Genomic DNA, 12,034 nt, shown 5'->3' with positions numbered 1-12,034 from the left:
CAGTTACTCTAATACTTACTCCAAACAGACACTCAACAGAGAATGAGAACTTCAGACCAGTTTTCTTCATGAATACTGATGTAAAAATACTCAATATAATTCTTGCAAACTGAATCCAAGAACACATCAGAATGATCATTCACCATGATAAAGTAGGCTTCAACCCAGGGATGCAGAATTACCTTTCTTTCAATATATGAAAATCCATCACCATAATCTACTATATAAACAAACTCAAAGAAAATAAAAAATACATGATCATCTCATTAGATGCTGAGAAAGCCTTTGACAAAATACAACACCCCTTCATGCTAAAAGTATTGGAGTGAATAGGAATTCAAGATCCATAACTTAAGTATAATAAAAGCATAAAGAGAAACTTAAAGCAATCCCACTAAAATCAGGGACAAGACAAGGATGCCCACTCTCCCCTGTCTATTCAAGATAGTACTTGAAGTTTTAGCCAGAGCAATTGGGCAACAAAAGGAGATCAAAGGGATACAAATTATAAAGGATGAAGTCAAAATATGATTTTTTTGCAGATGATATTATAGTATATATAAATTACCCCAAAAAACACAAGAAAACTCCTATAGCTGATAAACAAGTTCAGCAAAGTAGCTGGATACACAATTCACTCAGTACCTTTTCATTTTTAATGAGATGATTATAAATGACTTATCTATTCTTTTGTGTATCACACACATTATATGTCAGCAAATATGAATGACTGACCGAACAAATGAAGAATTACCTCTATGTTGCTCATCTGCTAATGTGGAAATATATCACACCTGAACAGTCTCAGGTTAGTCAAAATGTCAGCCATAAATGGTAAATTCAAGGCAGGCCCCAACATTGAGATTTAACAGCTTTAACCTGTATTTGTTATTTTGGATTCTATATTTACATATTAGCCTATGATTACAGGTTACATTTTTAAAATAGCTTAAAATTATATTAATTCTAAGAAAACTTCAATTCATGTATCAAATGTTTTCCAAATCCTATCAGAATATGAACTAATAGCTTATAATATTTAAAAATTATTACATAATTTATATATAGTCTTATATACATTATACAATACTTTATTATTCATTGAATTATCTATTAATATAGGTAATTATATATATGTATGGAAAATCTCACAGTGTTCACTAAACTTAAACATGTTAAATTTTAGAATTATATATTTGAATACCTGTGGTACCCATCTGGAAGACACAAAACTGGTTACTTCTATTACAGACAACCCAGTTTGGGAAAGTTGATTGATGAATTCAATTTTTATATCTGTAGGAACTATAACCTAAAAAAATCACAAAAATATTAGACAAATAAATTGTATAAAACTACTGAAGCATAAAATATTATTTCCAAATTGAAAGCAAATAGAATATGATTTAAAATGTCAAACAGTAATTACCACAAACATTGCTTAAAGTATAAAACTTATGTGCCATTAAAATGTTAAGGAATTCACTATGTGAAGGGAATATAAACCTACCTTTTCATTCTGCAATCCATCCCTAGGTCCAACTTCTACTATTTTCACATATTCAGGGAGTCCTGATAACTGGGATGCTTCCTGAAATTCAAGTATGAGTACAAGAAAGAAGACATCACTTGGGTTGCCACACTGTCCTGGTTGGAATGAGAATGTCTCTTGTGGGCTTGGATATTGAAACACTCGGTTCCTAGTTGCAGTGCGGTTCCGGGGGTTTTGAGAGAAGCAGCCCTTGAGGAGGAAGCATGTTACTAAAGGCTGGGCGCTCACAGTCTGTTTTACATTCAGTTCACTCGCTTTAACTCCGTGCCTGCCTGAACTCCTGCTGTTTTCTATTGCGCAGCATGACTGACTAGTTCCCATCTAAAGATCCATAATACGCCCTGTTGGTTCTGTCTTATTGCAGCAATAGAAAGGAATCTAATATAGCAGTTGGTACCAGAGAGTTCGCTGTTGCTATGGAGAACCATAGTAGCCATGGGCGGTGATGGTGGTAGTGGCTGCATCGGCTGCATCGGTGAAGGAATGTGGGAGACTTGGGGACTTAGGCCTAGGAAAGCTGTTATATGTTGAAAGTAGTGATTAAAGCACTATTCTAGCAGGAGCCTGGAAGACAGTGCTGAGGGCAAAGCAAATCATAGGGGCCTTTTGCAAGAGGTTTAAGAGGATACAAAGACTTATTTGAACAGCAACTGGGCCATAGGCCACTTGTGTGCAATTTTGGCAAAGAGCCTGGCTCTTTGTTGTCCGTGGACTAAGAATTTAACTGAGGCCAAATTAAAAACTAATAGGCTAAGCTTTTGTAAGAGGAAATTTCAAGACAGTATAACAGTGGATCCCTGCCATGACTGTTACTGATGATGTTTATGCAGATCTACAATGAGAGAAGAACACGTGGGCCAGAAAGAAAGACACCAGGAACATAAGCTTACTGTTACAGCCGATGCATGAGAGGTTTCTGGCTCTGCACTGGAATAAAGGGAAGGCTGCCTTCAGAGAAAGACCTCACACGACTAAGCTTCCAATCGGTGTAAGGAAACCCGAGGCGTCTTTGAAAGCAGTGGAATAAAACTGCTGCTGCTAATGTGATTCAAAGGGCCATGGCCCATCCCATGTTAGCTGTATGACATGGTACCATTGTCCACATGGCTTTGACTTTAAAGACAAAAGATTCTTCCTCTGTGGAAAGCCACATGCTTTGAGAAGCCATTGTGTGCGGCTGTGGAGTTGCAGTGAAGACCCCAAAAAGGTTGAAGACTTACAGAGCCATGACCTATCTGCCAAGAATGACAGCAAACAGCAAGCGCATCTGCCCCAAGAGAGATGTATGCTGCAGACAGAAAAGCCAGAGGGGCAGAGCCACCCAAACCGGTTGACCCTCACATACAAAGCTAGAAGATTTGCCAGGTTTTGGTCTTGCTTTGATCTAGCCTTTCCTGATTATGTCCCCATTCTTCCATTCAGTATCATCATGCATTTGAACTATGTATATGCTTTTAATTGAATGGGGGATTATACTTAAGATATTTCCTCCAGTCTCTGAAGAAACTTTGGACTAAATCCATTTGCATCATGATATGGCCATGAACCTGTGGTAGTCAGGGGGTAGAAAGTCATAGCTTAAATGAAAATTTTCTCCATTGGCTTGGGTATTTGAACACTTGATCAGGTGGTGGTGCTGTTTAAGAAAGTTGGGAGGTGTAGCCTTGCTGGAGAAAGTATGCCACTAAAGACAGGGTTTGTGTATTTATGTCCGGTTTGCTCTCTCTGTTTATTGCTTGCAATTGAGGATGTGAGCTCTCAGCTTCCTTCTCCTGCCTCCTTGCCTGTCTCTCATTTGTAGGTTCCCCACCACAAAGTACTCATTCTTCACTGGAACTGTAAGTCCAATGATACTCATCTTTCCAGAAGTTACCTTGACTATGATTATAGTGTTTTATCACAATAGAAGATTAACAAATGCAATAGTTTGTTTTTTATTAAATAATTAATTGCATTAAATAAATTCTAACTCCACAAAGTTAAAATGGTAAAATAATTAACAGGATATAACCATGATGAATCATTTATACTATTTGCAACATTGAAATAATTCATTTATTATAACTTTGTGATAGGTATCATTATTGAAATTTCAAAGGTCAATTTCTTTTAAATAATTTAACTTTTTTGTTATAGATCATTTTAAAAAAATCACTGCAAACTATTCATGTTAGACTTTAGCATCCAAAATAAAGAACTAAAAGTAAGCCAGAGTGTCTGGAGGAAATGACATTTTTAAAAAGTTAAATACAAAAGGAGAAAATAAATTAATCAATATGTGGGCAAAGGAATTTAACACTTTTCAAAGCAAGAAGCACAGTAAGAAAAGAAAAAAACCTGTTTGACATTCCTGAACCACAGGGAAATTTCAAATTAAAAACGTACCTCAAGTCCATCTTAACTAAGTCAGAATGCCTATCAAGAAAAAAAAAATAAGTTTGGGCATAGCTGCAGAAAAATTAGAAACATTTATGTGCGATTTGGTGGAATTTAAGTAAGTCCAGACACTATGGAAACAGTGTGGTGGTTTACTACAAGGTTAAACATATAAATACCATATTATCTGGCTAAACCACTTCTGGATACATACCCAAACAAATCAGTGCCAACTTACAACATAAATACCCACATAGCCAAACATATTGAGGAAGGCACTATTTAGAATAACCAAATCAAAAAATCAGTCTAGGTGCCCAGTGATAGATGGCTGGATGAATGGAAATAGAAAATGTGATCTGTGTATTTTACTTATCCATAAAAAATACTATTTTTCAGAAAAGCAGATGTTCTGCCAAATAAGCCAGCTTCACAGAGATAAAAATCATGCTTTCTTGGTTTTGTAAATTTCGTGGGAGGGGGATAAGGTGATGGTACAGTAAGATATGGAAGAGAAAGTGGGGTAAGAAAGGCTAATGGAGATAAGAGAATATGATTCAAACACATTATATAAACGCATAAAAATATCATAACAAGCTCATTATTTTGTACAATTAATATGCATTACTGTAAAAATGGTTTTTGTATTGACCACAAAGAGTCAAGCAAGAAGCCTCTGCTATCCCCTGAATTTGAATGTGGCTTTGGTACTTTCGCTTGTGCATAAACTGAGTCTACAGAGGAAGGAAAGAGTGCTATTTGCTTCTTTTCCTTCTCACACATCAGAGCTCCCAACAAATGCTACTTACTGATCGTCACTCTCCAAACAGGACTCAAAGCTCCTAACTGCCTAGCCCTATTTCCCTCCATAGCTGAGACAGCAAACTGCTTAGGTTCTAGAGTCTATGGTCCTCTGAACCTAGATCAGAGGGAGTATTAGATGTATTAATAAGATATTAGATACTTAGCAACTAATAAGAATATGTATTAATAAGCATACTAGAAGATGTAAATATACTTAAAAGGTTAACATCTAAATGAGAAAAATCAAGCTTTCTAAATTTCATATGAAGTTTAAATGAGATGAAATCTACCTCTGTCATACTATGTAAGCATCAAAACTGGCTATTTCTGAGTTGAATGTGAATAATTCATCACCATGTCTTCAAATAAGTAGATAAAACAAACTTAGACATTCAGGACCTGAGTTTCCAACTATTTGTTTTTTTGTCAAGTACAGTGCACTCAACCAACGTATACACTGACCCTGTCCCTGTGGTGACCCATATTCATGACTGATGGCAACTTTTAAAGTTATCTCAGTGTACATTTATCTTTGTTTTTTAAAATAAAGTTTTTCAATTAAAAAAGTTATCTCAGAATTTCATGTATGAGTACATTGACATTAAATTATTTCCACCCCTTTCTCTCCCACCCAAATCCTTCTACCCTATGTACTCCCTCTTGACTTCATAGCTGCTTCTGGTAGAATTATCACTGTTATACACACATATCTAGGAAATTTGCATACATACACACAATTCAACTTCTGTTGCTCACATGTGCAAATCTCTACAAGTGACCAGCAGAACAGGATGCTCATCCATGAAGAAAAACGATTGCCTTTGTAGGTCTTTATGTAGGAGTGCAGCCTTGTGAGACTTTGTTCCATCCGTGTTGGCATGTTAACTGGTGGAGTTACCACAGGTCTGGTGCCAGTGACCATGCTGTTGCGATTTCATGTAGGTAACATCCTTACCATGTCCAGAACACGGTAAGTATACCCTAGTAGGTTTCGTGTGTGTGTGTGTGTGTGTGTGTGTGTGTGTGTGTGTGTGTGTGTGTGTGTGTGTGTGAAGGAAAGCAGCTTACTGGCTTATTTGGCATCTAAAGTTGTGATTGGCTTTATTAACATCCTTTGCTAACTTCCTGAGAGAATCCAGATAATCACTAATACAACTCTAAATGTCTTTGACAATTTCTATGGAACTAAAATTCATTAGAAAAAAAATAACAAAGAAGGAAACAAACTCTCATTTCTGTATCTTCTCCAGTTGTGAGTCATGGAATAACTTGGGGGTCTGGGAGCTGAGAGGGGAGCCCCAGATCCTCAGCTTTGGGTTCTGTTCTGGATGACAATACTGCATTCATGCCAAATGATTGAGTGGTTATAATTTGACCAAGAAGTAAGAGGTATGGCATGAGCAGATGGAATAAGGGGAGACACTCCTTTTTCATTATTATTATTAACTCTTGTCGTCAAATAAGAGAAATGAGAACAGAACAAAATGAAAACCAGGCGATCGTAAATGTCCCCTCATTATCATTGTTTCCATTCTGTTTTCATCATGAATTACCTTCTGGCTCACATGGACAAAGAGTACTGCTTTATTAAAGAGGACTGTTTACCCAAAGAAGGAACAGTGTTTTCAAGGTGGAAATTATATGCCATGTACAATTAAAGAGACGGGTATTTCCCTTTGCATCAGTGTGATTTGGTCACCACTACTCACCAGTATATGAAGAAAACCAAAAGCAATGATCATTTCAGTCATAAGTGTCTTCTTATTTGATGTGCTTTTCGTCCTTCTTGAACCTAACCTGACTATTTAGTCTTTTGAACTGATCTTAATAAAGCCTATTACAGAAGCAATCCCTGAGGCCCTGGACAAAACCTCATTTTACACGGTCCTTGTGCCATAAAGTATCCAAAGATCAACAGTTATAAATGGACAAGTCCAATAGACTTGTCAGAAAGAAGGCAAAACATAAGTGTGATGGGTTATCTAAGGACCAGAAAGCTCTTGAGGTGAGACAATGAGTGATGTTGGTTTAAATCCTTGAATTCTAGATACATACACACTTATGTCAATTATTCTATGAGGGCTTATCTGTATATTTATAAAGTTCTCTAGAAACCCAATACATAGGTAGATTGCCAGGAAGACACTAAAAATGGCCAAGAGAGAGCATTTATATAACACATATTCAAGGAGTACATATTAAAATTGAAAGACAAATTAGACACTGGAGAACTACAAATGTATGTCTGCACAGGACATATGTGCAGAGGGCATAGTGTGGGACACATTGTGACACACTGTGTGAGAAAACTCTGCTAATTAATGTTGAAGTTCATAATGACTGGATAGTCTCTGGGCTCAGCACAAAATAGAAGGCTACCTTTTTAGGGCAGAGCTTCTCCTTTGTCCAGGGAATTTTAACCCCCATACTCATACTAGCCTCTACCTGAGGAATGTCACAGCCGCAGTTAGTCGGCTATAGGACCAATATCCTTTCTCCTGACAAAACCTGTTCAGTCAGCCCCTGAGATTCCTGATGTTTCCTCACACTAATGAGGCATTCCAGGTACCCCCTAAGCCCTCAGCCAATGACCTTTGCTCATCCTAGATGTCCCTCCCTTCAGTCCCCAAAAGCTTTATACGCCTTCAGCCACCCTAAATAAAGTTGATCTGCCTACTGATAAGCTGTCTCAGTGTGGTCATTCACAGTTCGTACAGGACTTCCACATTCCGTTAGAAGTCTCTGCTCCCAGTGCCCTAATGGAAAGAACTGGCCAACGACCCACATGGGAGCAAGGAGACTGATAACAACTACAACTTAAACAGCGAGTTTTCTTTTTCTCTCTTGGGGTGGGAAAGTTACAAGGGCAGAAGATATGTACTAAGAAATGGAGAGAGATGAGTGGAATTGGAGTACAGGGTGAGAAATTCACAAAGAATCAATAAAAGTTAAATAATGAAAAAAAGATACTTTGCAGAAGTGAGAAGCATTGCCCTTAAAAGAGCCTACAGTCTAAATGTCATTTTTATAGTGTTAAAAGCCATGTTGTTGAACATGTCAAGAGATTGTCCATGCCCTGACTTGACAGCAGAGTTCCCATGATTCACTTTCCTGAAGAACCCATAGAGGAGATATTATGTTAAATTTTCATTTTGCTTTAGTTTCCAAGGAAACTCCCTTTTCATTTACACTTATGAAGCTACACTATTAATTAAGCAGAACTAGAAGAAAATATAGATGACCTGAGTTTAATTTGCTAATATCCCTGCCTCCTACCCTATTTTTCTTGAAGATGTGATTAAATATATAATCAATTATTCAGTTTTGGTTTAAAACAAAAAGAAACCATTCTTTCATATAGAACGTAAGTGATCTGCTTGACTCATATGTTCACTTACACATAAATTAGATGGGAGTCCTGTACTTGTGGGATTTCCCTGCCATCTTTAGTGTGTGTTTATGTGTGTGACTGTAAATAGTATATGTATTTTCCAACAGTAATAAGTGGTGGCTTTAGACAGTCAATTCCCTTCATGGTAATAGATACAATTCTTTATTATCTGCCATCTAAGTTTTCATTTCTCTACTGAATACCATCCATTTTAGAACTTTCTAGGCATATTTTCATGTTTTTCTCATTTCATTCCTTCTCAAAAACAATATTTCATCAATTCTTTGAGAATTTTGGACAATGTATTTGATCATATTCACACATGTGCTGCTTATTCCCTACTAACTCTCACCTTTCTACCTTCCTAGCTTTGAATCCCACATCCATGGAGTCCAATCTGAGTAACACTTGTGCATGTAAATTCTTTACACACAGTGAAATTCCCAATTTCATAACATGCATTTTAAAAGTGAACAACATTAAATGCCAAATTAAATGCCATCTGTGTGTGGACCTAAAAAAAAAAAAAAAAAAAATGTTTCTTTTGAAATTAAATTAGACCTCTTAAAAAACATTAGAGATCAACATTCAAAAGAAATCTCTAATTTTTTTCATCTCATCTGAATTATGTGCATGATTTTATGGTAACGTTAACACTCCACATTCTATCTTATTGTTATTGAACAATAATTTCTATTTTAACCAAACAAATCAGAAATATGTAAAACATTATCATTGGCAATACTGTAGATTTCTATAGGAAGCTTCATCCTTCATAATGATCCAAAGACAGTTCTATTCTTGGTTTCCTCCACAGAAGGAAGAACTGAGTTTATAAAGCTAACATTGAAATGCTTTTATTCAGAATATCTACATACCCAGGTTAATTTGAAGCCAATCTTCATCGATCTAATCAATATGTATCTATAATCAAAGAAGTGATGTGCTATAAAGTCACCTAAACCTCCATGGGCAATATTTCTTGATTAGTTCATTCAGAACATTAAAGAGGGTATCCAGTTAGTTCTATCAATCTGTAGACAATCAGTTAAAAAGGGGGAGGGAGAATCTCCTTAGCTAGAGGTTAAACAGAAGTTTTAAAAAAGGTCTAAAAGTGTGAACTCTTCTCTATCTTTATAGTCATAGACAAGCATAAGAACAATAAATAATGGTCTCTTCTCACATACAGATTATAGACCACAGGATGAATACTTTAGATCATCTAAAGTTACTTACTAATTGAAAAGAGACAAGCATATGGCTCTGCAGGTAAAAGAGCTCACTGCAAAGTATGATGAGCTAAGTTCATTTTCTGAAATCCCACGTAAGGATAGAAAAAGTGCCAATTCAACAAAGTTTTACACTGATCTCCATATGCAAGCTGGGGTATTTGTTTCCACATACCACACACACAGTATTTTCAAATGTGACTTGTACAATAAACACATGAATGTATTTCTATTCACCATTTCATGATTGCTTCAGTACAAAAATATAAATGTGCCATGGATCACTCAAGTTATGAAAGATATATAAACATATATAAACATGTAAAACTATGTGAACACTTTCAAAAATAAGGACCTTGAAAAATAACAGGAAGAAAACAGAAATGAATAAAATTAAATGTAAAAAAAATAAACATATAAAGCTCAAAACAGTGATTTCAATGTAGATATTTAATAAAACATCTCACAAATCATTAAAATATGTTTGAAAAATTTTAAAGGAAGAATGTCAACACCTTTATGGAGCTGATGTTATATATACAAAGTTCTGCTTTTTTAAATGTTGATTATTAGTTTCAAGAAAAATGTATTTTGTACTCAAGAGAAACTTACTAAAAAAACTATAAAACATGAGACAGTGTGATCTCTAGGCTTTTCACCACTAATATCGAGATATTATGCAGTAAGCTAGAAATGAAATGTTAGTTAAAACCCAGAAAGAAATTTTTACTGGCAATATTTTAAAAACGAAACCTTTTGTTTCTTTAGTGTCACTGCCAGTAAAATCTTCCTAATGCCATGCACTGCTGCCTTGCTGACGTCACTCCCCACTTCATTTTGGAAACCATTAAAATTACTTTCATAATCTCGGACACACAAATTTTCAAACTGATTGAATTATTCAACTCATAATTTAAGTTTGTATTCATTTGACAAAAAACACTGTTCATCATCCTGCAGCCATACTATGGAGACCGTTTGGGGAGTCAAATTGAAGATGTGTCTCGACCTTCTACTTTCATAATACTCTTTCTTATGTATAATCAAACTATTCAACCCCCTACCGGATTTGTTTGAACTTGTGAGAAGTGTTTCAGATCTTAATGAAACTTACCAAAACATTTATGTGTAATATTTATTTCTGATGGCTGAAACAAGTTAAGATGGTTGCTTCTTTTCAGGATTACAGTCATGCATAAATATACTCAGAAAATAACAAGCAAAGAATGGTATTTTGTGATACATGGGCGGTCGAGAGTTTGTCACAGAGTTTGCTGTGTGAGAGACAAGGTGTTGACACCAATGCTACCATTTTCCAGTGAGGCCAGATATGCTGGGGAAGAGATCACAGAAACAACTGATTCATGATAGCCTCAAAATTTACAGTGTCTGGTAATGAACCTAATGAAGGATGCAGAAGACATCTACAAGGAAAATTTTAAATCTCTGAATAGAAATCCTAAGAAAGATGGATAGACATCCCATGCTCAAAAACAAGGTAGAGTTGATATTGTGAAAATGACCATCCAATCAAAAGCCATTTAAAGCTATCTTTACCAAAATCCCCATGACATCCTTCAAAGAAATAGAAAAATAACATCCTAAGATTCACATGGAAGCGGCCCTCCTCTCCCGCACACCTAAAATCCTGGATGATAGACCAGAGCAAAAAGAATCAAGACAAAACCATTGCCACACCCCAAATCTTAATACTGATTTGACATCTAATGAAGACAAAACCTTATGCCACAGCCTGGCCAAAGAAAACTCATTTGAATACAGAAGTAACATTAATGGAATAACCATGTTTTGAAATGTCTAAAATGAAGTATTAGCCATTACAGCATCTGATTCCAATAATAGTACTGAAGAAAGCCTTAGAAACTCTTTCAAAATGTTGTTAAAGTTGGTTACACACTGTTGTTATGAAAAAGTATACACAAACATGTTGAGGATTGTCCTGCACCCATTTGTATTTTGATGTTAATTTCCCTTCCCCAAGAAGGGCTGCCTAGTCACATACTCAGTTGACATCATCAGAACCTTCTTCCCATTTTAATTTGTAAAATAAAGGCAGGAGCTGGTTATTGGGCAGGGGGAAAAAGGTGGAGAGAGAGGAGAAGTAGGAGGAGGAGAGGGAAAGAAAGGATGAAGGATGAGCTGGATCCAGGTGGATTTAATTGGCGTTAGGTAGCTATAAACATTTTAAGGATTTTAAAGGTATTTTATTTCATATGGAAGGACAGTCTGTATCTATTGGATGTAATCTTATTGTACAGAGGGTTTGTGGATTAAGAATTGAATATATAAATCTGTGTGAAAAGCTATCGGGCTTTAGAGTCATGTTTATGTTGGGCGGTGGGGTAAAGAAACATGCCGGGCGGTAATTCCACCCGTGACGGAGGCAGTAGGGCAGGAAAATAAACCGCCAGAGAAAGGAACCCAGCAGAGAGTGCAGCTTGTGGACCGAGGGACAGAGTCCTTGTGCCTGGCTCCATACTAGAAGCGGCGCCCACTTTATCAGTGGGGCCGATAAAGAGATAAACAATCCAAATGTAATATTTACTGCAGCACAAACACACTTACACACCATGAGCTGTTGTACAAATGTGAACAGAAACCCATTGAATTTTTTGTCTCTCCTATCTTCTGCTCTAAATGAGAACAACAATAATATTCAGG

General features: G+C 36.2%; 1 protein-coding gene across 4 annotated transcripts in view; it reads right to left on the bottom strand.

Annotated features, from left to right (window-relative positions):
• Positions 1–12,034, bottom strand: part of HMGCLL1 (3-hydroxy-3-methylglutaryl-CoA lyase like 1) — a gene marked incomplete at both ends in the record, with an annotated part of 120,056 nt that overhangs the window by 77,492 nt on the left and 30,530 nt on the right. For 2 of the 4 annotated variants that reach the window (XM_080934780.1, XM_080934781.1), the window contains 2 exons: positions 1,205–1,312; positions 1,511–1,591. The exons of the other annotated variants lie outside the window; for them this stretch is intronic. In XM_080934780.1, coding sequence (XP_080790906.1) covers positions 1,205–1,312; positions 1,511–1,591 — 189 coding nt within the window. The remainder of the gene's footprint in view (positions 1–1,204; positions 1,313–1,510; positions 1,592–12,034) is intronic. 4 annotated transcript variants of the gene reach the window in all.

The sequence above is a fragment of the Micromys minutus genome, assembly GCF_963924665.1.
Source record: "Micromys minutus genome assembly, chromosome: 21".
NCBI classification, from domain to species: Eukaryota; Metazoa; Chordata; class Mammalia; order Rodentia; family Muridae; genus Micromys; species Micromys minutus.
The sequence above is the reverse complement of the archived record's forward strand: the minus strand, read 5'-3'. Positions and strand labels throughout refer to the sequence as shown.